Below are 27243 nucleotides of genomic sequence, written 5' to 3'. Positions count from 1 at the left end.
CACAGCACGACCAGCTGCGCTAGGGACAAAAGCTCACTACAGGACACCTGTACCAGAAAGCTGTCTTTTGATACCAGTACATGGGATTATTTTATAAGAGCTTTAAAATGAGGTCTTACAGACATTTTAATAATTACCTCAATAGTTAAGTAAACCAGAGGGATTTTCAGTATATACATTTATACTTTATAGCTATTTCTATTGAAATACTAGTGCAATTAGTTTCAAATTGTATTAAATTTGCTTTAAAATCAACTATATACGGTTTATGCGATGCTTAACAAAAATAAGTACATACCCTTTTTAGCAGCTACTGTTTTACTTGGAACTTTTTCTGTTTGCTTCAGACCAAATGATGGTGAAAATACAGAAGCAGAATCTTCTTCATTACTGTCAAATTTAGCTGAATCTAAAAATTAGTTATTTTTTTCAGTAAAGACATTCTATAAGGAACACTAAGTAGTTAAACTTTATTTTTATTGATGACATCTCTAGCTAGATAATAAATCTTTATATGTTTCTATTTTGTGATCATATAGTCCACAATACACAAACAGCGGAAATAAAAATATTACAGTGTTGTATTTCAAAACTGTTAACCCTGTAAAACCACATAGAAATGCACAGAGTAATAAAAATTCTTAATACTCCCAAATGCTAATCATTTAAAACTGATCAATTCAAAAATACTGATTTTAAATGAGGTATTTAATAAAAGTTCTCACTGTGATTATTTTAGTATATACACAGCTAATCATGTCATGAATATCAATAACAACATTCAGCAATTTTACATCATTAAAGTTTAATTTAAAAGGCAAGTAGGTACCTTCTTTTTACAGTGTAAAAAGAGTGTAAAAAAAGTTTACTTTTACACTCAATTTAGTCAGTTTTTCCCTCCATCTTTCCTTTCCTCAAACCAAAAAGGTACTCAAAATGGCAACTTGGATGTGAGTGAGGCTTTTACATGGCTGTTCTGACAGGCTTTCAAAAATGCATTATCTATACATACCTTAGAACATGTACCAGATCTGTGTATGTCTGTCTACATGTATGACATCACCAGATGGTCAGTACTGAAATCAGATTGATGATACTCTCTGCAACGGAAGGAGCAGCTCTACATCCACAAAAAGAAGACCTGGAGCTGACTGTGGCTCAGATCATCAGCTCCTTATCGCAAAATTCAGGCTCAAACTGAAGAAAGCAGGGCAAACCACTAGGCCATTCAAGTAGGACCTAAATCTAATCTCTTACGATTATATAGGAGGTGACAGATACACACAAGGGCTTAGGCCTGGTAGAGTGCCTGAAGAACGTGGAGGCTTGTGGCCCTGTACAGGAGGCAGTGACCAACACCATCCAGCCAGGTGGCTGGATGAGCAGGCCTCACAAACAGAAGGCGAGGGGGAGAGGGAAAGGCACCCAGCTGAGTGAAGAGTTCCAGAGAACAGCAAAGACAGCTAAGAAAGGCTTAAGTGAACAGTGTGCAAAGACAGAGAGGAAAACCAGAGAATGTGAAACAGACTAGAGATCTCTTCAAGAAAACTGGAGATATCAAGGGGACATTCCATACAAGGATGGGCATGATAAAGGACAGAAACGGTAAGGATCTAACAGAACAGACTAAGAAGAGGTAGCAAGAATACACAGAAGAACTATACAAAAAATGACCCTTAATGACCCAGATAACTGCCATGGTGTGTGGTCTCTCACCTAGGACCAGGCATCCTGGAGTGTGAAGTCAAGTGCCCCTTAGGAAGCATTACTATAAACAAAGCTAGTGGAGGTGATGGAACTCCAGGGGAGCTATTTAAAATCCTAAATGATAATGCCATTAACGTGCTGCACTCAGTATGTCAGCAAATTTGGGAAACTCAGCAGTGGCCACAGAACTGGAAAAGGTCAGTTTTCATTTCAATGCCAAAGAAGGGCAGTGCCATAGAAAGTTCAAACTACCACACAATTTCACTCATTTCACATGCTAACAAAGTTATGCTCAAAGTCCGTCAAGTTAGGCTTCAGCAATATATGAACCAAGAACTTCTAGATATACAAGCTGAATTTAGAAAAGGCAGAGGAACCAGAGATCAAATTGCCAATGTTCGTTGGCTCATAGAGAAAGCAAGGGAATTCCAGAAAAACATCTTCAGTTTCATTAACTACACTAAAGCCTTCTGACTGTGTGGATCACAACAAACTCTGGAAAATTCTTAAAGAGATGGGAATATCAGACCACCTTTCCTGTCTCCTGAGAAACAGGTATGCAGGTTAAGAAGTAACAGTCAGCACCAGACATGGAACAATGAACTGGTTCAAAATTGGGAAATGAGTACGTCAATCCTGTATATTGTTACCCCGCTTAAACTTATATGCAGAGTATATCATGTGAAATGCTGGGCTGGATGAAGCACAAGCTGGAATCAAGATTGCTGGGAGAAATATCAATACCTCAGATATGCAGATGACACCACTCTAATGACAGAGTGAAGTGGAGCTAAAGAGCCTTTTGGTAAGGGTGAAAGAGGAGACGGAAAAAGTTGGCATGAAACAACTTTCCAAAAATTAACATCATGGCATCCGGTCTCATCACTTCATGGCAAATAGATGGGGAAAAGTGGAAACAGACATCTATTTTCTTGGGCTCCGAAATCACTGTGGATGGTGACTGCAGCCATGAAATTAAAAAAGCACTTGCTCCTTGGAAGGAAAGCTATGACAAATCTAAGCAGCATATCAAAAAGCAGAGACATTACTTTGCCAACAAAGGTCTATATAGTCAAACTATGGTTTTTCCAGTGGTCACGTACGGATGTGAGACTTGGACCATAAAGAAAGCTGAGCACGGAAGAATTGATGCTTTCAACTTGTTGTGCTGGAGAAGACTTGAGAGTCACATGGACACCAAGGACAGCAAATCAGTCAATCCTAAAGGAATTCATTGGAAGGGCTGAAGCTGAAGCTCCAATACTTTGGCTACATGATGTGAAGAACTAACTCATTGGCAAAGACCCTGATGTTGGGAAAGACTGAGGGCAGGGGGAGAAGGGGGCAAGAGAGGATGAGATGGTTGGATGGCATCACTGACTCAATGGACATGAGTTTGAGCAAGCTCCAGGACATAGTGAAGGAAAGTCTGGCACACTGCAGTCCACGGTGTCACAGAGAGTCAGACACACCTTAGCAACTGAACGATGACAGTCTACATGTTTATCCAGCTACATGATGTGTATTCAAAAAATGGAAAATAGTAACTCAAATATAACTGGATGTGTTTTGACCTTAGAAATTCTACACACAAATGTAGGCAATTTAAAAAAGTACGCACACTGATTAAATTTGCTTCTATAAAGGTTTTATCTTATAGCTACTAGAATTTAGTAAAAAACTGGCATATTGGTAGGCTTGTAGCTTGAAAAATCCTGTCATAAACCTACTCTCATTGCCATGAAAATTTTCAGCCTTCCAACGTTTCTGTCTATACTTTTTCTCCTTAAAACACTCACACTCCTCACCCCTCACACACACAAACACGTCAGCACCTGCCTCTCCACCTAAGTGCTTCCATAATGCCAATACTGACCGTTTAGTTAGAAATCACATCAGGAAAAAATAAACCTTATTACACTGAAGAAAATGTAAAGAGAAAGTAAGTTTACTACTCATAAAAAAAGCCATAGCAATAATATGTAAATAGCCAATGAAAAGATGAAATGAGCATACCATCTTCTGACTTCTGAGAGTATGAAGGAAAAGAGAAGAGAGTCCCAAAATCCTGACTCTTCTTGTCATGGGAAGACTTTCTATTGAAGAGAAAGAAATCAATCACCACTTAAGTCACCATCTCAGCCTTAAGAATTTACATATAATACGCACCACAGGGTTATAATTACACAGCAGGTTAGCCCTCTCGTGTGTTTCTCTTTGTAAAAACAGGGCAACCAAGCTCCTTTTTGCTCTCTCATAAGCATTAATGTGCATACACAGACTCCAGACAAAACAATTACTTAACAGAAAAGCAAAAGTTCCAAGTTAATCAAAATACCACTAAGTTTTATGGTTGACAGAACCACTTCAGAATTTAACATCAGTAAATTATTGGCAAAAATCCAAGAAGAAAGTCCGTCTCCGTCAGAGGTGGCAATAATCTGATTTCTCACACTTTACTGCATGTGGTAAAATACTTCCTTAAAAATCTGAAGCAGTTGACAAACTTCATACCCTACATGTTCCTGCTCCCACGCACCAGACGCAAGAAGAGTTAACCACGGCCAAAGCAAAGGAGGCAAAGCAAAGCTCCCAAACCACGACCAAAGCGAAGGAGGCAAAGCAAAGCTCCCGATTCTAGCGACGTCATAACTCAACTTGACACCCTTGGTTCAGAGCAACGTCCCCCACACCCGCTGCCTAATATTTTACATGGAATTTTACTGGAATGCAGCTACACGCATCCATTCACTACCATTTATGGCTGCTTTTTTGCTACAGTGGCAGCACTGAGTAGTTCAAGAGACCATATGCCTGCAAAGCCTAAAATGTTTACTATTCCAAATTTTTATGGAAAACATTTGCCAACCTATGCTCTCAACTATAAGCAACAGTTACGTAAACAGCTACAATATTAACCCAATTTATTCCTTCCTGGGGAGGGCCTTATCCAGAATTGTAACAGTTTCTTGGTGCTTTTACTGTGAGATCTGACAGATGCCAAGACACCCGACTGCACCTTGTCAGTGTTACTTACTCTGGAGCAGCTTTCGATTTGCCTGGTGAGAATGTGTATTCATCTTTATCTAGGCCATCTGAGGGGACAAACTCCTCTTCTCCATCATTTGCTATGGGAGATGCTTTGACCTTCAGCTCCTCTAAGTCATTATTGTCGTCATCATCATCGGCGTCATCTTCCTCCTCTTCCGAGAAATCGAATGTATACTTTGGCCGTTCAGCTAAGACAAAAACAAAAATGACTTTAAACCCAGCTTTATCAAAGTGAAATATTATTCCAAACCATACACTTGAAAAATAATCTAGCAGTCTCCGAAAACATGCAAGAGAAAAAGACAAGCATCGGAGAATAAAAGTGCCTGAGTTTGGCCTCAGTTACGCGGACGGTCCTAACGTCTGGCCTGCACTCCCAGGAGGCTCCGGGGTCACGCTCAGGTGCCCGGAGAATGCAACATGACCCTGATGAGCGTATCAGGATGCTGCTTTTCATGCTTAAAAGATATTCCAAACAGTGAGGAGAGGAGACGTGGCCACTGTAAAAGTGACTACTAATATGCGACTCCCCCATTTCTGCAATTACAAAGGACAACTTGTATATCTTTAGAAAGTGCCTTCTCTTAACTTCTTACATAAAAACTTCTATCATCTCTCTTCACAGTAGTTTTACCATGAAATAACAGAAATAGTAATTTTTCAGATGAATGAGGAGAAACAGAGTTAAGATCTCAATATATTAGCAAAATAATATAACACATAAAAAGCACCCACAGGAAAGTTATGACCAACCTAGATAGCATATTCAAAAGCAGAGACATTACTTTGCCAACAAAGGTCCGTCTAGTCAAGGCTATGGTTTTTCCTGTGGTCATGTATGGATGTGAGAGTCGGACTGTGAAGAAGGCTGAGCGCTGAAGAATTGATGCTTTTGAACTGTAGTGTTGGAGAAGACTCTTGAGAGTCCCTTGGACTGCAAGGAGATCCAACCAGTCCATTCTGAAGGAGATCAGCCCTGGGATTTCTTTGGAAGGAATGATGCTAAAGCTGAAACTCCAGTACTTTGGCCACCTCATGTGAAGAGTGGACTCATTGGAAAAGACTCTGATGCTGGGAGGGATTGGGGGCAAGAGGAGAAGGGGATGGACAGAGGATGAGATGGCTGCATGGCATCACTGACTCGATGGACGTGAGTCTGAGTGAACTCTGGGAGTTGGTGATGGACAGGGAGGCCTGGCGTGCTGCGATCATGGGGTCGCAAAGAGTCGGACACAACTGAGTGACTGATCTGATCTCATGGAGAAGGGCACACTGGTATAATGCAAATAAGCTTTACTATAATTTCTAGCATATACTACGGAATAAAAGTTTAAAGTCATTTGGGTGCTATGCAACTTTATACTTCATTTTAAATGTATGGGAAAAGCCTAAATACAATTTTAAAGCTGTTAATAAATTAATTTTCATGTAACTTGATATACTATTAAAACTCACCTCTGAACTAATGCAACATTGTAAATCAACTATAGTCTAACAAAAAAATGTTTACCTGTTATACTACCTATGTACTTTATGAAAAGAAATTCAATTACTTAGCGATTGAAGGCCTGAAATATAAAAGTATCTCCCAAAGAAAACAATCAGAATGTTTTTTCATTTTATGTAAATTAGGACTTAAAATTTGAGAAAAACCTATAAAATAGGACACTCATGAGTTTTTAAGTATTTGAAGACTTCAAATTAATAAATATTCAGAAAGGATCAAATCACATGCTTAATACTAATATACACTAGCAAAATGGGATTCTACAACCTAAACTCTGGCACTGCAATTATCTAAATAATGCTGTGTGCATATGAACCAGACTATAAAGTAGGGAAATTTCTCATGATATAAGAAACAGACGACACAACAAAAGGAAACCAACGCAGCACGGCCTACGGACCCCACGCTGCCTGTGGACCCAGCACTGCTAGTGCCCTACACCAAGGTACACACGTGTGTGCTCTGTCACTCAGCTGCATCCAACTCTTGGCAACTCCCTTGGGCTGTAACCCAGCAGGGTCCTCTGTCCATGGGATTCTCCAGGCAAGAATAGTGGAGTGGGATGCCACGCCCTCCTCCAGGGGAGCTTCCCGACACAAGGATCGAGCCCGCGTCTCCTGTGTCTGCTTGCACTGGCAGGTGGATTCTTTACTGCTGAGCCCACATCAAGGTACATTTTCTAGCAAACATCTCCTAACTCTGGACAGAATGTAACCCAAACTTTATTGTAAAAGTCAGTAAGAAAACACTTTCTCCAGATTTCACTTTGGAGAAATGTATGTCCAACTTTGCTAGAAAAGATCATTCCATAAAGAAGGCTTTTTGGTCTTTGTGAACTAACTTCTGAAATACGAATGGTTTACTACTTCAGTAATATTGATGATACTAACAGTACCAACTTCTGAGTAATACTAACTTTCTCAAACCACAAAAAATAACAAAATAAGTATAAAACATATCAGAATACCAGCCGCTCTCCTAAGTAAAGAGTCTCTTGGAATAACCACAGGTTCTGTTTCTTCCAAGTCACTTTCTGACTTGGATTCATCATCTGACCAAGGATTCCGTTTCTTCACTTTCTTTGCACTCGGTTTACCAGATGATGTAGGTGTTTTTCTCACCCTGGTACCTAAAAACAAATGAGTAACAATAAGGTATGTATCAATACTTACCTAAATATCATTAGTAAAAATAAAACTATTATAACGAAAAGTTCATTATAATGTTTGTGAGAACCGAAGATATTACTTCACCTACCAGAAAAACAGCACAAAGAATCTACTAATGCCCTGAACATACACATTTTCTCACAAACAAAAAACTGTAGTGATCCCTCACCAGGCTCTTTTTTCTCCCTTTTGGGTTTGGGGCCTCTGTGTACAGGAGCTGATGGGATCGGCGCCTCTTCCCCACCTTCCACTGCTGCTCCGCTGAGCTCTTCATCAAAGTCCACTCGGACTGCTGTGGCATCCAGATCGCCCTATACATTAAAAAGGAAGCCAAACCATCAGTAAAAATACAAGCCGAATTAATATCATATGTACTTTAGAGGCACATTTCCAGTCAATAGAGAGCTTTTCTGTATCAGATGAATAAAAAGAATGCGTGGGTCTACTGAGGCCCTAAGAGATGACACTGATCAGACCATGCTTTTTATGCAGCTATGGAAAATGATCCTGCTTACCACCCTAATCTATCAGTGCATTCTGTGAGATGACAGCTACTTAAAACCAACTGTAAGAAATAGGAAGGCAGCTTCTGATTATCCAAGGGACTTTCAGACTCAAAGTTAAGGACAAGGTACCAAAAGGTACCTGAAAAATTCATTGCTAGAGCTCAGGCCTCTATCCACCAGGAAAAAACCTTCAGATTATTGAAGATAATAAAAATAATCTTTAGATTATTATTATGAGAATAAAACATGACATGTCATATACTGCTAAGCATAAGACAAAGTCCCCTGACCCTGAAACGGAGAAAGAACAGAGTGACCTGTGAGAAGACGTGAGCAATCCTGCCCAGGGCCGGACAGACAATAGGGAAAAGGAGCCCTTTCCACTGGACACTGAAGACTCGGGCACATCCACCAGTTAACTGGATACTGAAGACTCGGGCACATCCACCAGTGAACTGGACACTGAAGACTCGGGCACATCCCCCAGCGAGTGAGGAGGGAAAGGACGGTGACTCGGTCTGCTGGCTCAAGGACAGCTGAGAGGGAAGGTCCATCACGTCTGACTCTCTGTGACCCCATGGACCGCAGCCCACCAGGCTCCTCTGTCCATGGGATTCTCCAGGCAAGAGTACTGGAGGGGGCCGCTATGCCCTCCTCCAGGGGAGCTTCCTGACCCACAGATAGAACTGGCATCTCTTATGTCTCCCTGCATTGGCAGCCGGGTTCTTTACCACTAGTGCCACCTGGGAAGCGTAAGGGCAGCCAGGTGGAAGCTGAATCACTGCACACAAGGGGTCACTGTGAATAACCAGTCTTGTCTTTTGGAAATATCACCCTGGTGGAAAGAGATAAGACAGAGGAATGAAGTGAAGAAGGTAGAGTCAGGACTGGCTGACTACAGACAGGATTGCTGGAGCCACATGGCTCACCTTAAACTGCCTCAGAGAAAATATACTGAATCCCAAGATAGTGTCAGTGGGGACCAAGATAAAAGCGTGGGTTTGGGGACTCTTTTATAGTCAGTCAGTAGGACTAAGTTACTGATTAAATGAGATACTCACCAGCTTCTGGCCTATGTTAGTGATGGCTGATCATGCCCAAAGCTAGATCAGGCAGAGGCAGGAGGGGAGTTTTAAAACTAGGATTAAGTCAGGCATGCTGAGTGTGTGGGGCTTGGGTGTATTCTGATGGCTGCGTTAGTCCAGCTCTCCTGGAACCATGACCACTTCAGGACATCGATTCAAGAGTCATCAAGTGATAAACGCTCTGAGCACAAATGCAATCACTCAAGGAGAGTACAAAAGGCGCAGAGAAATGTGCTGAGAACGGATCCTGACTAACACCATGTGAAATGGAGAGAAGAGAAGCCATTTCCAAGAAGAGAAAGCTCTGTGTGCAGGTGAGCGTGTGAGACCCTGGTTCTCAGCACAGCAGGAGAGGGCTCCCCCGCAGCCCAGTGCCCCATCTGGGGCTCCACTCTCTCTCTGCACAGAGAGCCCTCCGGCCTCACCCAGTGCCCAGGCTCATCTCCCAAGTTCCCAGGTTCACCCGGCACGCTCTGCTTCTAAACTCAGCCTGCCCAGAAAAGTCAGCCTTTCTCCTTGTGACCATCAGGCTCCTGCTTCCTCAGCTCTGAGATGTTTCCTTCCTCTGGCTAACCGACCCCCATTCTCCGAGAGGCTTTTAAATCCACTGTACATCAATCAACCCAATGATAGAGGCTGTGTCTGATGATCTTTTAACTAAAGGTAAAAACAAATAGTAAAAGATGACAGTTTACTTCAAAAGCCAAACAGACCCTTTTCTACTGTAAGACTTCCTTAACTGGTCATGATACAGAACTAAAGTTTATGGTTTATACTTGTTGTTGCTACTGTTCCATGATTTTAATTTAGAATACTGAGTAGAATATTTCTCTTTCTTTTTAGAAATGGGATGAAGTCAAGTCTCACTCTTTACATGTATGTGGGTCCTTGAGTAATGTCTTCATCCTATGTATGGATCAACTGCTTTCATGAACAAATGACTTCCTATCACAGTGAAATAGCAATACATTTGAAACAAAAAATACAGCATGATTTCATAACAGTAAAATTACGATTCCTACAAACATCATTACTGAGGTGGAGCCCACCCGCGAGCCGTGTGCTACCTTTCTCTTCTTCAGCAGCTTCTTGCTGGCATCTGCCTTCATGGCAGTGATCTCAGGAACCACTCTCCTGCCGTAAGGGGAGGGCATCGTCTCTTCTAGCTGAAGCTTCTTCACCTTAGGTTTGCCAACCTTCCCCTTGATTGCTTTTCCGGCCATCCCGGCCAGAACGTCTTCTCGTTCCTGCGCTTCCACTTTCTGGAGAGGAATCATTAAGGATGGGGAGGAAGGTGGGGCATAAACAACTCATCAGAAGAGATAATTGGGACTGCAGAAGAAGTCAAAGCTCATTTTAGTCAGGAACAGAGCTTTCTTTTCAGGTGATCTAACCTAAGAAAAAAACAATTCTAAACCAGAAGGCCTGGGCTATAGTCCCAGTTCTATCTAACAAGCTTCTCATTTGTAAGACAAGGGGTTGTAACTAAATGGCCTACGTGGTCCCGCCCAGCCCTAGAACCCTATGACATATGATGGGGTCAGGACCGCTGATGCCCTGGTATCATCAGAGGCCTAGCGAACCGTACAAAAAGGCAATTCTGGTAACAAATATGACGCCGTGCTTTACTCTTGCTTTACCTTGCTTCAATCTTAATGGATATTAATTTTTAAATGTATAAGTCAGCAGGGAAAAGTCTCAAATTTAAAAAAAAATAACTCATAACAGAAGAAAAGTATAAATCAAGGCAACACGTGATACTGTGATACTTGAAAGATCATTAAAATTCCAGAAATTGTATTAGGCAACTAATATACCACACTCATTCTTAAGAGTTTGAATTCTGACTTAGGTTATAAAACTAGAGCATGTGGAAAATAAATCAATGAAACAACTAAAACCAATAAATATAAGTAATATCATGATTAATAATAAATAGTAATTTACCTTGTACTACTCAAAATTAGATGATCATATTGCTACCATATTGCTATCATATTACTTGAATATAATTCTAAGATTTTAAGTGAGTTAATTAAAAATAAATTAGGCAATTTTAGGAAAAGTTGTATTTTATATCTTTCTCTACATTTTTTCTTTTATTTTTAAAAATGGAATTCTACTTGGAGAAAACTAAATTTAAAAAAATTTTAAATTTCTCTATTAAAAGTCTAAAGAGACTATCATTCTACTTTTTAAAAATCAAATACCTATATTTAATCACATATATATATTGTTCTTACCTCTTTGGGGGGAAAACATTAAAATTGAAGCAATAAGCTAATTTGAAGTCAGTTAAGCAATTTTAATTAGTAGAGAGTATTAGAATTTAACTCATTCTAAAATCCCACTCCATAGCTTTTATTCATCTACATCAGACATAACCGTTTTTTGACTTCATATAGCTAGAAGCTTAATCCTCTGCAGCTTATAAACACATTAACCTTTGTAGAGTTAAAGGAAATCCTAAGATAATTTAATTTTAAAAACTTTCATTTTGTTTGATAAACATTACTCTTTCAAATATATTTTAATGGAGACTTAACCTACATCCAGTTCTTCAACAAAAGCTGCTAAATCTTCTTTCCAAAGATCTGAAGGAGATTTCCTTTTAAGATCACTGACCTCTCGCCCCTATAATAAAAAAGTAGTGTGATTTAAACATTCAGTTATAAATGTATAATTTTTAAATGGATAAAGGATATATAAAACTATTTTTGGAAAAGAAAAATAAATATATGGAAAACACTGAAATAATTTCAAATTATTTAACCCACAGAAGTTCATACTTTTGCATCTCTCTGTTTAATCAGTTCTTCAACTTTTTCTTTAGTAAGAGACCATAGAGACATATTTAAAATATAATTAAAATCAGGGCCTGAAGGAGTTCCTGAATCAGAGGAACTATCATCATGCTGGTTTTGTGATTCTTCCTCTTCTGCTGCCTGCAAAGAATAATAAACTTTATATTAAAGTCCTGTATAATATGAAATCAATGTTGAATTTTACTGAATACTAAGTTTAAAATTCCACACATGCTACACTCTTAAAGCTACATCTTCAGGGTGGTGGGTTTATTTTAGATTATCTACAAGATTATCTATGAAAATATATTTCCTATAAAAAGTTTAAATTTTCTAAAAATGCAAAATAATGTCATCAAAAGGAATAGTATATTCAGCCTCTATTCAGGAATCTGGTGAAAAATTAACAGCTTGAGAAGACACTGCATCTTAACTGTGACAGAGCAGAAGTAACACTCTATCGTGCACTTTGTCAGGTCTTTGCACTGGAGAGTGAATAAACAATTTGAAACCTAAAAAAACATGTTTTACGGTTATAATAAATATGTTAAGATAGTCAGTCCCTAAGGGTGAATTCTTTTCTCAAGCAGGAACACTCAAGTAAGGACTAAGAAAAATTCACTTAAGAGTTGAAGAGCTGGTAGGTTAGAGTAAGAATTGTAAGGGCTATTCAAAACTTGTATTCATAAGGTCTTTTTTTCACAGAAATAGTTACAATTAAAACAATCTTCTTACACTAATACTAAATTTCAAAATCCAATGAATTTATTGTAAGTGACATCATCTTTAAAATTTTTTAAATAACAACAGCTGTTAAAATAAAATTGAATCTCAATTGTTAAAGGCACTCAGATCATTAAAAATGACTGAGTTAACCATGATACTCCATAAAACAAAAAGTTCACTTCCAGTAATCAAAAAAGAAAAGAAAAAAAGCCTTACAATTTAAAAAAAGTTTTACAATTTTAAATTTTCAGTAAAATAATGTATATATAAAAAAATTAAAGTTTAAGTTTATTTTAGAAGAGATAAAAATAAAAATTACAAAGAAAGATGCTTCATTGCATTCAAAGTATAAACTCAACTAAGTAACATTATCCAAGTAAGGAATGCTGTTGTTCAGTTGATAGACTATATAAGTATCTAGATAATTTAGGACAAATTAATACAATCTACAGCTTTTAAAATTTCTTCATGAAATAGTGTGCTGCTATGGAATTTCTTACACTACTATTAAAATACTATTAGGGTGTCAGGTGTCATAAAATCCTATTTAGACCCACACTTCAGAAGTCTATTTGCTCTAGGTTTTAATGACACACCAAGTATTGTTAATGAGTGCTCCATAAATGTGTATATGTATCACTGTTAACATGAAGATGACTAAGGACACTTTCAGGGGAAAAAAGAAAAAAAAACACCGCTTTTCAAGTTCCAGTGACAATTCTACCATGCTTTTGATCTTCTGATTATCTACTTTATAATTCTCTCTCCTTCAACTCTACATAACAAGACACTCTTGTAAGAGCAGCTCCTTCTGTTTCTGAAACCCCAAAAGTGAACAACATGCTGAGAGATTTTTGAGGGTTACAATGAAAGTACTGAAACCAAGCATGAGCTTTTACCCGTGAGGTCTATTTGCACCAGAAGGGCATTCTCAAACCCTAAACACTTTCACTTTTAAAAACTAAACATTAAATTCATTAGCTTACTAGCAAAATTTTTAAAGATATAATTTAAACCAACAGTGATACAGAAGGGCAAGTAGTGTATAAACCATAACTTGAGGTGTAAGAATGCAATAAAACACACTGAAAGGAAAGCAAGTGCTTAAGGCATCTTAATTTTGAATACTCTCCCACTTTGTCCTACCCACCTCCCTCAATTATCTCAATATGTAAATTGATATATAATTCATTTTAGTTTTACTCATTCTAGTATATGTCATTCTAATGACAGTTCAAAATTGAAAAAACTTTAATGTAAATGAAAGCAGTATTTCTACGTAGTTTGAAATATACGAAAAACATTATGGTTGAGAACTCAAATGCTGGGAAGTTTAATGTTTCAGTGCAAGTTATATCACATAATCATAACTATTTTTTAAAATGCAAACATTTGCATTTAAAATGCAAACAGTATTATATATGTATACAATATTCAATTAAGTATCTGAAAACTAATCATTTCCAAGTTTCTTCTTTTTTGTACATTTGTGTTCTCAATCACAATGTGGTATCACCTCTTTAAATTATCCACAACAGCAAGAAGCTAATTTTTGAGAGAACTCTCAAAGTTTCAATATTCCATTCACTGAATTAGTATTAGTACTCTATGATCTAAAATGGATAATTTAATTAACAAAACATCAGACTTTTAATCTGAAGTCCCAGGGTTAAAATCTCCAGCTAAAGATCTACGCCAAGATCAGAGCACACACATGGGGCTCAATAAATACTGATAAGTATTAACCATTCCATCTCTCATATCCCCAGAGTACAGGAAAGCCAGATCGAGGGAGTGGTGACCCCACACAGTGACTGCAGACTGCCCGGGGGGGATCATTTACGCACGACCAGAGCAGTTCCCAGAGTGACTTGCACCACACACCACCACCACCACCACCACCGTCCTTTACCAGCAGCTCACAAAGAAGGCCGAGGAGACTGAGCTACCTCCTCAAACCTGGAGCCACAGTCGAGGCCCAGGCAGAGCCACACTGGCCATGAGCTTTGTGGTGGGTGTGCACTGCCAATTCCTGTACCATATCCATTTCATGGATAAACAGAAGACTTCAGTCTCCAAACACACCACTCAGCACTGTTAGCAGTACTAAATTCAAAATTCAGGGGTTGGGTTTTTGGTTCGCTTTGGAAGTTGCTTTTAAAAGCTTCTCTGAATGTCTCATTCTGCAAATGATTACCTTTTCTTGTGCTTCTTTCCAGGCTTTCACTGGGTCAGATTCATAACCTCTCTGGACTAACATTTGAATCAAATCTTTCTTTGACCTATTCTCTATGTGAGGGAAAAATAAAGTTAGGATCAAGAAAAGAGATTCAATTTGTATTTGTTTATATTCTACTGATAAAAATGTCTTCTATTAATAAAGTTTTTTTTCCATTTTAATTAATGTTCAAATTTTTAAAGGTTGCATCTTACCTATAGTGATTTTCCCTTGTATCTTCTCTAAAATGAAACGGGCTTGATTATTAAGCTTAGTAGATTCTGCTCCCAACATTCCTACAAGCCACTCCTTTCGTAAACCATAATAGCTTAATCGTAAATCAAAGAATTCTTTCAAAATATCTTGCACAGTTTCATACTTCTTCAGACATCCCATATGATCAAAGAGTACCTATGCAAAATACAAAATTTTCAAAGATTATATAAATCTGTGTTGGTATTTTTAGCTTGTGTTATGTCCTACAGTATTTAAAATAACCATAATACACTTACATGAATACACACCACTCCTAAAAGCCAGAACCAAAATTATTCAGCACATTTCTGTGAATATTCCTTCGATAACTTTGAGAAATGGATAAAATTTCAATTCTCAAAACTATGAAAATATGTTATGTTGGAATAAATTTTTAAGATAGGACCTTAAAATAAGGTTCTTATTTAAAACTATATAAACTATGGCTATAAAACCACCTAATATTTTTTTCAAACTAAAAAGAAACACATTCTATCTGTAAGTTTTTAAATGTTAAAGTTCTCTCTTTCCTGTATATTCAGCAGATGTGCATTTGCCTCTCCTTTGATTTTTTGAAATGTGCTATAATTCACTCAAACTTCAACCTAGGGAGAAATCTTACTTCTCTATCCTTTTTATCCTTTTTCTATCAGTCATGGCACTTTTTCTCAGTCATTGTGCTATTGCTGGATTTTTTTTTCTTTTTTAAGTCTAAAAGCTAATTTGGAATGGAACGAGAATAATCATACATACTCACTTTTATTTTCCTCAATTATTTATAAGCTTAATAAAGCAGATTATAGTTACAAGAAGATGAGTACTTCATAATTAAAATGCTAATAGAGACAGACATAAGGCACACAGAAAGCCTGCAATAATCACACCCAGAACTTCAAGTCTGTGTGTCTAAGTATGTGTACCCTGTGTGTTCAAGCCCAGATGCAAAATGCAGAGCTGGGATTAAGAGTAGAGGATAATATTAGAGGAAAAGGAAAGTATCTCTAGATTCCTTAGCAAACATACAAGGGGAGAAGCATTCAGACTTACTACATTCACTTGTGTCATGAAGCTGGTTGCAAAAACCCCACTTACAAAATAAAAGAAAGGTTAAATTCATAGTAAATCTAGTTCACGTACCATGGAATTACAAGTAAGAGTAGTTTGAAGTTTAAAAACTTTGTGCAATCCAGCAGCTTCTGCTTGTGCTAGCTTCTCTTCAGTCATTTTCACCACAAATTTCACAGTTGTATCAGTATGATATTCTTTATAATCAGAAATTAATGCTGGTGTTTTATCTGTTCCATTTAGCATAGGTTCTAAAACCTGTTCTTTGTATACCTACAAAAGATTAAAAAATAAGTAATCCTTTCATGACACACATTCATGTTCTTAAACTACAAGTCACACACTCTTTTAAAATTCTCAATTCCAGTCGGGAGAAAAAGGGGAAACCTCCAGCTCCACCATCTCCGGCCCAGCCACTGCAGTCAGCAACATGCGGGGATCTTAATGGAGAAAGAAGATGACAAGGGCACAGCTCTGATCTGCCCAAAGGGTGAAAAGAGGCTGAGAGTGCAAACAGGATGGCATCAGCTAGAACTGACGACTTGACACCCGCCTATACTGACTGACGTGAATTTACGGACCACACTTGCAAGGGTTCCAAACATTATTCCTTACTCATTTCATATTCTACTCATTTCAGTGTAAACAAGATAACAGTCTTTTGAAAAGTTAGCTTCAGTCATTCTACATTTAAATAAGTTAAAAAACATTTTAATTACAATTTGAATATTCATAAGAATGTGTCAAAAATGCATGCAGGAATGTTTAAACACTCTATAGACTCAGGGCAAACAGAGATGGCATCCCATTCAAACCAGAACACACTATCTAATGCAACCGCCCTCCTCAGGCAGCTTGCATCTTGTACCAACCTGTGTCCAAGTTCTGACGGGGAGCTCGGTAATCTCCACCGTGTTTCTATCCACCACAAATATCTCACCACTGACTGCATACTGGTTTTGACCAAGTTCTTGGATCGTTCCTTTAAAGTTTTTGTAGTTTGGAAGCTGAAGAGAGAAATAAAAATCCCTTATGGGCCCAACTCCTCACCGAGTGCCACCTCTGAAGGCCCCCAGTCAGGAGCTCTTGCCAGCTCAGGTTCACACGAATGAACCCAAATTCCTCTCGTCCACAGCAGGCCCTCTCCACACAATCGCTTGGGCTTGAATTCACAGCTTCTGTTCTCAAAGGCCCAGCATTCCCTAACCTTGAAACCTTAGTGTCATCTTTCCTAGTCTTCCAAGAATACTACTTTTTGTCCCCAGTCTATTACCTAAATCCTTCCTTCTCCTGTAGATTAAAAATTCTCTAAATTCAGATTCCTCAGATGTTATGTTAGCTCTGCAGTCCAGAGCCAATGATCTGCCTTCCAGATCACTACTTATATGTCTCGAATATTTTGAATATTCTCACTGTCTTCTACCCAGCATGCCCTCACACCCTATATAACTATATGAGTCTCACTCAGCCCCTCAGGCAAATGACAAGGCCCTCCCCGCACCGCGCCCCCCCCCCCCCCGCCCCCGCTTCTCTGATCCCTATGTGTTACTATCACTACGCAGTCAGGTGCACAGCAGAGCACATTTCTCCTGGCACACTGAGCAACTAGCACTGTCCTCTGTCACTGTGAACCACATGCCCAGACGTCCTGCCTCGACAAAAGATTAACCTTTTGAAGACAGGGATCATAATATTTTATCTCACCACTTAGCACAGTATCATATATAGAAGATTATATATACATGTATATATACATACACACATATGTAAATGTAAGAAACATATTAATACTCAATATATCTGAAATAATTAAAATAAAATGCAATAATCATTGTAAGTAATCTGATACTCCTGTTAGAAATATTTTAAAGTACTTTATTTAGAGGAAAAACAGATTTTAAATCACACTCAATCTAATTTTTTTAAATACAAAAATGAAATAAAACTTGGAGTGAAATACATAAAAATATTAAGCTTCTATATACATGGAGTATGTTTTCCTCTTTGCTTATGAATCTAGACGATTTTAAACCATGTAGAAGAGGGCAAAGCATGTCGGAGGTTTTCCTTAGAGGGAGTTGGGGAAGAGCTGAACAATCAATGATGTGAGGAAAGGGGAAAAGTAAATATGGAGACATATTAAAATACCTGCAGTGTGTTTTTAAGTATCCTCATGACTCTCTAACATGATTTAGTTGCTGAAGAACAATAAAAAGTTGCATATAACTTTATCATATAAGCCTTATTCTTTATATAATTTAGATATTTGAAAGTCTGAAAAAAGCCTGAAATACTTTTACATTAAAATTTTAATAAACAGTTTCTCCCCATAAGCCTTATCTGCAGGCTTTTTGCAAACTTTATCTTTTACTGTAAGCACACATCAAGTTCTACACTAAGAAGGTCCTTACTGTCTAAAATACGTTCTAAAATGAAAATGGTTCCATTACTTTTCTAAAATTACTGACTTTGTAGTTCACACAATATCATTTGTTAAATACAAAAAAAAACCAATATAAGCAGTAAATTCTGCATCATTACCATGGGATGAGGATCCAGGCCATCGAGCATTCGCCTGACATTGTTCACAATCTCTCTGGCATCGTAGTTGGGCAGCTTACAAGCCCACCCTGTGCCAATGCCCTCAGCACCATTTATTAAAACCATTGGAATTATGGGAATATACCACTCAGGCTCCACACGCTGATTATCATCATAAAGGAATTTAAGCAGGTTGTCATCCACAGCAGGAAAAAGCAGTCTTGCTAAAGTGCTAATGAAAGGAAAAAGAGAAACGTGCAGCAATGTCACAGTTTGAAAAAAAAAAAAACTTTATATGTGATTACTTTACATGTCAGAAATCTTTTAAAATAATGCATTTAAAGTTTTTGGTTACAAGTACTTAATTTAAACTTAACAATAAAATTTACTTGACCGTATTACCAAATGTATTTCTCTCAGGCACAAAGCCAGAATAAAACAGCCCTGTTTTACTTAGATTACTTACTGACTAACCTGCCTAAATTCTTCATATTGATATATAACCTGGTAAGGATTTCCTCTTATTCTGACTAAACCACAAAACCCACTTTCAGCCTAAATAGTTAGATCAGAAAAATCCTTACATTCATTAGGACTGGCTTCACCAATAATTCATAAAAAACCGAGATGTGACCAAATACTTTGGAACATTCACCCTGAACATAACACTCAAGCTTCTCTCTCCATAGTTAAGTTAGTTAAGACGCTCAGTCGTGTCCGATTCTTTGCAACCCCATAGACTGTAGCCTATTAGGCTGTTCTGTCCATCCATGGGATTTTCCAGGCAAGAATACTGGAGTGGGTTGCCATTTCCTTCTCCAGGGGGATCTTCCCAACCCAGGGATTGAACCCAGGTCTCCCACATTGTAGGCAGATGCTTTTACCATCTGAGCCCCCAGGGAATATGGCTCTCTCTCCATAGCTACACTTCTATGACACATTTTGTTAGTTCCAATAACCTTCCAATAGTACTTATGCCATTATATCTCAAATGATTACCTCAACATTGTGAAAATATAACGAGGGCTCGCAGCATCTTTGCCCCCGTGAAGTCGAGTTCCAAACTGACCAATAGGCTGAAGCAAGTTGATGTTGTTGCTCCCCACAAAGTTCTGAGCCAAGTTCACAATAGTCATCATCAATGCTTGCTGCACAACAGACACAGAATACATTCACAAAGTTCCTCCATGAATCTCATTTTATTAAAACACAAATCCTCAATTCTTTAACATTTCCAAAGACCTCATAAAAGGAAAAACACTTGATTTTGCTGAATTATCCTATTATCATTCTTCATGCCAGTAAGTATAGCTCTCAATTAATTCCAGTCTCCATGCTTGCTTACTTCTCCATGATGATAAGCAGACATCTCAGCAACAGATCCAGCCAACTGCGCAACTTTCACTTCACGTTTATCATTCCTCTTGAAACAGGTAAATAAAACTTTTCGTTGACCTGGTTTAAAACCTGATTTTAAAAAGAAAAACCCTCTTTTAAAAATATTACTCAAGACTGAGTTGCAATGTTTCTTTTAGTGACAACAATGTTCTATATATTCAAGAGAAAAAGGCAAAGATATAGTCTGTTTACTAAAAATCACTAAAATTGCTGAGACTCTAACAAAATGAGTACCTACTAACATATTTTATATCATCTTAAGCTATTCTAAAAGTGAAGAACCAATTGAAAGACCCCTTCTAGTCTCAAAGAACTGCTGGGTGGCACCAAATTCCTTTCACAGGAGCTTTCAAACACTCATATTCCCAAAATGCCAGTTGTGATGAAAGTATCAGCAAGTCATCAAATAGCCTAAAAACTATTAGAATACCCTAAATCTGGAATGCTCTTATAAAGAAGAGATATGTTCTGGTAATTAAGAATGCAGGCTTTAGATTCTCACTAATCTGGATACTCTTCTCAACTTAGCCATGACTTTCTACAGCTTACTAAACCATTAAAGTCTCAGTGTCTTCTCAGTGTAACATAAATAATTACCTTAACAGGGTGACCATAAGGATTACATGAGATAATATAAGCAAAGCACTATGCTTTCTGATCATTTTTCCTGCTCTAGACCAAGGAGCACAGTAATAAACTTTTCAGTATATACCAGCTATCATCATTACCATGGGCCCAGAGCACAAAGCAAAAGGATAATAAAATATGGTCACTTTTCTTGAGAATTTTATAATCTAATTGAGCAGGCAAAATTAACATAAGTAAAATAAGAGGCACACACTACTGGCATAGAAGTTGACAGCACCTGAGACCAAATTAGACTGCAACTTCTAACGAAGACTTCAGAGACCGGATGTGACCTAAAGCTAGAACTAGATAGATTATAGAACCATCTGTTTTAGCTGAAAAACCAAGGGACATAAAGATGAACTAATTTTTAAAAGTTATAAAATCAAAACGCTCTAGATAAAAGACTAAAATCTGCTCCAACTACTCAGTAGCAGTCTAATTTTTTTGTCATGTTACATAAGCTAAAGCATTAAATTTTGGGGACTGAGGTCTAGGGCCATACCACCTTGAATGAGATTTATCTTGTCTGATCTTGAAGACTAAGTAGGGTTGGGCCTGGTTAGTACTTGGATGGGAGGCTCTGGGTACTGAGGAGTAAAGGTGCTTTTAAAATTTGGTCTGATAAATACTCTGCTGCTGCTGCTGCTAAGTCATGTTAGTCGTGTCCAACTCTGTGCGACCCCACAGACGGCAGCCCAACAGGCTCCTCTGTCCCTGGGAGAACTTATCAAAATCACATTTTACTTTTTATTTTAAAAAGTCTCCAATAACTTGGAGCTAAAACTTTAAAAATTTGCAAGCTATTAATATTTAGAAACTCAAAAAGGGCTTAAGATTCAAATTAAAGAATATAAAATATTTCAAAACTTCTAAAACATCTCAAAAGCAACTTTAGAATTTTAAAAATTATTATAAGGATGGGTTAAAATACATGAAATTAAAATACACTCAATAACACTCAAAAATGAAAAAGCGTCTTAAACATAAGCTACTTACCATCAACAAGAGATGGTATAGATCTTTCATTGTCTGAGTTTGAGAAGAGAATCAATTCCTTGTTGATAAAATCATTATAAGTCAAATGCTTGGTTGCTGTACCATATAAGAATTGCTAAGGGAAAAGTCACATAGCAATTATGTCATTATTACTCCATGGATTTTTAGCCTTTCTCTTTCTTCCCCCAGATCACAGCTCTTTATGACTAACCTCTGGTAAGCCATGTAACCTACGCTGTCTCCGATCTTCCATAAAGTTCGTTAACCATTCTTTTCTGTCATCGATCTTCTTCTTACTGAATGCCTGAAAAATTCCAGATAATTTAATACATTAAAAAAATTAATTTCACTATAGAATTAAAATTTATAAAAGCAAATAACTAATTATTAATTTCTGTGAAATTATAAAAGTCTTTTCCAACACACTTTTATCAAAAATACATTTGAATAGAGGTCTCTGAATTAAAGAACTATGAAAGCAGAGCATAATCTGAGGTGATGGGGAATGACACTAAGATTAACTAGGCTGGGCTTAGAATTAAAGAGAGACATCCCACAGCAAGCCAAGACTGGGAGGGGAAGGATGGCAGACAGAGGGAAAGGGCATTGGGAGAGATTTCTTTTTTAATTTTTAATTGGAGTTTAATTGCTTTACAATGCTTTGTCGGTTTCTGGTGTACAACAGCATGAATCAGCCATAAGTACACAGATATGCCCTCCCTCCCCCATCCCACCCCTCTGGTCATCACAGAGCACCAAACTGGGCTCCCTGTGCTCTACAGCAGTGAGCTACCTTACGCATGGTAGTATATGTATGTCAATGTGACTCTCAATTCATTCCCCACCCCTCTGTCTAGAGAGATTTCTTAATTAACTTTGTTACCAAGGTAATGGCAGCATCATCTTCAGGACCAGCATATCTAAATAAGATACGGTGCCTTTCCATATCAGCAAAATATTCCTTGGCTTCCTTAGCTGTACTGGTACCCAACCCTGCACAATTTTTAAAATGAAAGTAAAAATAAGCCAGACAGAAAGAAAAAGACAAATGCTATATGATCTCACTTATATGTGGAATCTAAAAAAACAAAAAGTCAAACTCATAGTAACACAGAGTAGAATAGTGGTTACCAGGGGCTGAGGGGAAAAGGGAAATAGATATCAGTCAAAAGTACAAACTTTCAGTTATGAAATGAATAAATTCTGGGGAATCTAATTACAGCACAACGCCTATAGTTAATAATACCATACTGCATATATGAAAATTACTTAGAATAGACATTAAATGTTCTCTCAAAAAAAAAAAAAAGCTATAGAAATGATTAACAAAATCCAGAATGTAGGAAATGATACAGGACAAACTATCCAACTTTTTAAACAAATAAATTACATGGAAAACAAAAAAACAATGTAAGATTTAATAGACCTATCAACCAAATGCAGTGTGTGGGCTCTGTTTGGATCCTGATTCAAAAATATATACATATATAAATGAACATTTTTAATATAATCAGGAGAATTTTAACAGATTGAGTATTTAAGGTTATTAAAGAAAGGTATGATAATGGTATGATGGGCATCAAAAAATCCTTTTAGAAATACATATTAAAGGATTATAGAAATTAATTATATTATTAATGCCTGGAAGTTATTAGGTTGGTACAAAAGTAATTGAGGTTTTAGGCTATGAATTTTAAATCATTATAATTAGGCTCAAACACATTTTCATTAATCAAAATAGGAACCAGTACAATCAACACAATTTTGCCAACAAGAAATGCTCATTTATTCTTGTAGCATAAACACTGGCGCTTCAGGAATCAACAAGCCCTGAAGAGGCATTTCCTGCCTCCTGCTTGTGGTGGAAGCAGTTTCCTGCAAAAAGTTGTCGAGATGCTTGAAAAAGTGGTGGTTAATTGGTGAGAAGTCGGGTGAATGTGGTGGGTGAGGTAAAACTTCATAGCCCAATCTGTTCAACTTTTGAAGCACTCGTTGCGTGACAATGGCTGAGCACTGTCCTGGAGAACTGGGCCCATTCTGTTGACCAATACCAGCTGCTGGCATTGCAGTTTTTGATGCATCTTATCGATTTGCTGAGCATACTTCTCAGATGTAATGGTTTTGCCAGGATTCAGAAAGCTATAATGAATCCAATGGACAGCAGACCACCAAACAATGACCATGTGTTTTTTTGGTGCAAGTCTGGCTTTGAGAAGTGCTTTGAAACTTCTTCTCAGACCAACTGCTGAGCTGATCGTCACTGGTTGTCATATAAAATCCACTTTTCATCACACGTCACAACCTGATCAAGAAATGGTTAGTTCTTATTGCATTGCACAAGAGAGGACAACTTCAAAATGATGATTTTTAAAATTTTTATTCAGCTCACGAGGCACGCACTTATCGAGCTTTGTTCACCTTTCCAATTTGCTTCTAATGCCAAATGACCATAGAATGGTCAATGTTGAGTTCTTCAGCAACTTCTTGTGTAGTTGTAAGAAAATCAGCTTAAGAGATGACTCTCAGTTGGTCACTGTCACCTTCTGAAGGCCAGCCACTGTGCTCCTCATCGTCAAGGCTCTCGTCTCCTTGAACCACACCTGCACTGCATGTTTGTTAGTAGTTCCTGGGCCTGATGTGTTGTTGACGTTACAAGGTGTCGCCACTGCTTTACAACCCATTTGAACTTGAATAAGAAAACTGCTCAAATTTGCTTTTTGTCTAACATTTCCACAGTCCAAAATAAATATATAATAACAAGTAATAAGTCATTAACAAAAAGAACATATAGCAAGAAATGCACAGTAAAATGATGTATAATATAACCACATTTATTTAAGAATGTATTCCAATATCAAATGACAAAGTTCAGCAAAGGAAAACTGCAATTACTTGTGCACCAATCTAATATTTCAAACTAATGGGGAGGTGATGAGAAGAGTTCAGATGAAACAAGATTGTTCATGAAATGATGACACTTAAGTACATGGGAAACCCATTAAACTACTCTACTTACATAAAATTTTCCATAATAACTCTTTAAAAATCAGTGATAGTTGTTTTTGAAAGCTATAAGAGATAAACTTTCAAAATACTTTATAATGCTCTCTTAACAGGAAATTTATGTCAATAGTTAAGTTCACAAAATTTAAGTGTTTTAGAATACAGACCTTTGTAGTATTTTATTTTCCAGGCTTTCTGGTTTTCTATATGTTTTTTCCACTCATCAAATTCAGGAATACTGTAGAAGGAAAGTTCCTGCTTATTTTTGCTAGCCTTAAATGAATAATAAAAAAAATTAGTTTTTCTGCTACTATTTAAGACCATTGTATAAAAGTATATTAATGTAAATAGTACCTTTACAATAGGGGTAATGAACTCTTCAAGAAAACCATGCTTCAAAAGTGATGGCCAATTGTGATGGATGAAATTAATAAGCAGGCCTTTTATGTGAGAACCATCTTGATCCTAAATAAGTATCAGTAAAGAGTGTCATGATAATTTAATGAAATGTAATTACTTTATATAATCAAATTTTTAAATATATGAATGCAGCAATGAGGCAAAATTCCATTCAAACTTTAGAACTGCACTGTATAAAACAGAAGACATTATTCTTTGGATGATTAAAGAATTTCTTTCTTAAAATTCAAATAAAGAATATAGCTATGTGATAAACTGAATCTTTCTGTCACTATAAAACATACTACCATTATCTTTTTTTATAGTTTTCCCAGATTTCACTAGAAGACAGAAATACAAGAAACACAGTTATAATGCCACTTTGCTGAAAGAAGAAATCTATGGAATACAAGTACTCACAAGTCTTCTCTTAACATAAAAACTGATAAATTTCTGCCTAAAATTACACAGCAGCTTCTCAGTTGAAGATTTACCTACAAATGCTTTCAGTTAGAGTACATGAGACACAAGCAGTTGGATGGATACGAAACTCTTCAATTTTATGTGTATGCTTAGTCACTCAGTCATGTCCAACTCTGCAACCCCATGAACTGTAGCCCACCAGGCTCCTCTGCCCATGGGTATTCTCCAGGCAAGAATACTGGAATGGAATACTGGAAGGTCTCCCAGGGGATATTCCCAACCCAGGGATTGAACTCAGGTCTCCCACACTGCAGGTGGATTCTTTACCATCTGAGCCACCAGGGAAGCATATGAAACTCTTCAGTTTTCTAGCTCTTGCCTAATTACTGCCATTTTACTATTCAAATCCTCCTAGCTTTTTGTGCATCCCAAATTATGCTATCATAAACAAATATCAGCCATTTTCCTATTGATTAACCTTTCCTGCTTATAAATTTCACCATTTCCTTCCTGTTTACAGGCAAGCTTCAACGTCATAATACTACAGTGTGTTCTCTTTCCATATTTACTGAATTTAAAAACATTTTAAAATAACTAACCAAAAAGGTGGGTACCATAAATTAGATAATGTAAAATGTACTTCACACAAACCCTGCCATTAAACAATATTTTTCCCCTGTGAAGTATAATCATTTTCAATTTACTATCTTGGAACAAATCTCATGAAACAAATATCCAAAGGACATTCTGAAAAAGAGATGTTTTATTATGTGGCAACTTTTAACCAACCTGATCAGTCATAATCATAATCTTTCCATAGCGTAAAGTTTTCAGAGATTCTGCATCATCATAACTTTTCTTATATTGTAGACCAACTATTTTAATAATATTGTTTATTTCTGCATTTTCCATGATCTGTGCAAAAATGAAAAGAATTGAAGTATTTTAAAGTGTCAAAATATAAAAAAGATGAGTCAGAATTGACACATAAAAACACACCAATTTTAGTTAAAGTAATAAACTGTCATATACACATGTGGGTACATATGCAGATACACACCTGTTTGTGAGAAGCTTCCCGCACGTTAAGAATCTTTCCCCTGAGGGGAAAGACCCCATATCTGTCCCTCCCAATGACGCCTAATCCAGACACGGCCAGGGACTTGGCAGAGTCTCCTTCTGTCAGGATCAGTGTGCACTCCAGGGAATGTTTGCCACCTAAGAGAAATGAGTAATGATATATACTCCAAATTTCCCAATTTTACCAATGAAAAACATGAAACCAAAAAGTTAACAATCACAATGATAATAAAACATTATAAAGAGTCATCTTATATTATGCTCAGTATAACGTAAAAATGAAGTATATTTTATTGAAGTTTTATCCCCCCCAAATTGTAATATGTGTGTGACAATTTTAGTGAAATTTATCCTCTGAAAATAAAATCCTATATATGTGGAAAATTAAAACCGTCTATAACTGAATAAAAACTTAAATCAAAATCTAAAAACCAAACAAAAACTGAATCTTACCAGCATCATTAGCATCATCCAATTTGGGAATACCTTTGATTTTACTGTACTTTACTGATGAACACTTCTTGTTCAGCTGTGTCTGAGCCTTAAATTTCACCCAGTTCAGGATACTTTCTACAATGCCACAGTTAGAGGCCTAAAAATAAAAGAAGCAAGCAAGAAGTTCACACACTTAGCTAAAATTAATGTAATACTTGGAATCTGGGCAGTTGTAAGGCAAAATG

The 27243-nt window shown here is 37.2% G+C and overlaps 1 protein-coding gene across 3 annotated transcripts in view; it reads right to left on the bottom strand.

Moving 5' to 3' along the window:
- The window catches only part of TOP2B (DNA topoisomerase II beta), a 62792-nt gene that overhangs the window by 4178 nt on the left and 31371 nt on the right, over positions 1-27243 (bottom strand). For all 3 annotated transcript variants that reach the window (XM_070781536.1, XM_070781534.1, XM_070781535.1), the window contains exons 11-33: positions 27017-27155; positions 26544-26701; positions 26273-26398; positions 25016-25126; positions 24829-24934; positions 22542-22651; positions 21870-21962; positions 21659-21773; positions 19980-20101; positions 19634-19782; positions 18635-18866; positions 16966-17100; positions 16166-16366; positions 14989-15184; positions 14753-14844; positions 11815-11970; positions 11576-11659; positions 10093-10287; positions 7604-7745; positions 7233-7394; positions 4745-4946; positions 3724-3803; positions 299-409 (exon numbers count right to left, since the gene is read on the bottom strand). In XM_070781536.1, coding sequence (XP_070637637.1) covers positions 299-409; positions 3724-3803; positions 4745-4946; positions 7233-7394; positions 7604-7745; positions 10093-10287; positions 11576-11659; positions 11815-11970; positions 14753-14844; positions 14989-15184; positions 16166-16366; positions 16966-17100; positions 18635-18866; positions 19634-19782; positions 19980-20101; positions 21659-21773; positions 21870-21962; positions 22542-22651; positions 24829-24934; positions 25016-25126; positions 26273-26398; positions 26544-26701; positions 27017-27155 — 3217 coding nt within the window. The remainder of the gene's footprint in view (positions 1-298; positions 410-3723; positions 3804-4744; positions 4947-7232; positions 7395-7603; positions 7746-10092; positions 10288-11575; positions 11660-11814; positions 11971-14752; positions 14845-14988; positions 15185-16165; positions 16367-16965; positions 17101-18634; positions 18867-19633; positions 19783-19979; positions 20102-21658; positions 21774-21869; positions 21963-22541; positions 22652-24828; positions 24935-25015; positions 25127-26272; positions 26399-26543; positions 26702-27016; positions 27156-27243) is intronic.

The sequence above is a fragment of the Bos indicus genome, chromosome 27, assembly GCF_029378745.1.
Source record: "Bos indicus isolate NIAB-ARS_2022 breed Sahiwal x Tharparkar chromosome 27, NIAB-ARS_B.indTharparkar_mat_pri_1.0, whole genome shotgun sequence".
Taxonomy (NCBI): Eukaryota; Metazoa; Chordata; class Mammalia; order Artiodactyla; family Bovidae; genus Bos; species Bos indicus.
This window is presented reverse-complemented; position numbering and strand designations above follow the sequence as displayed.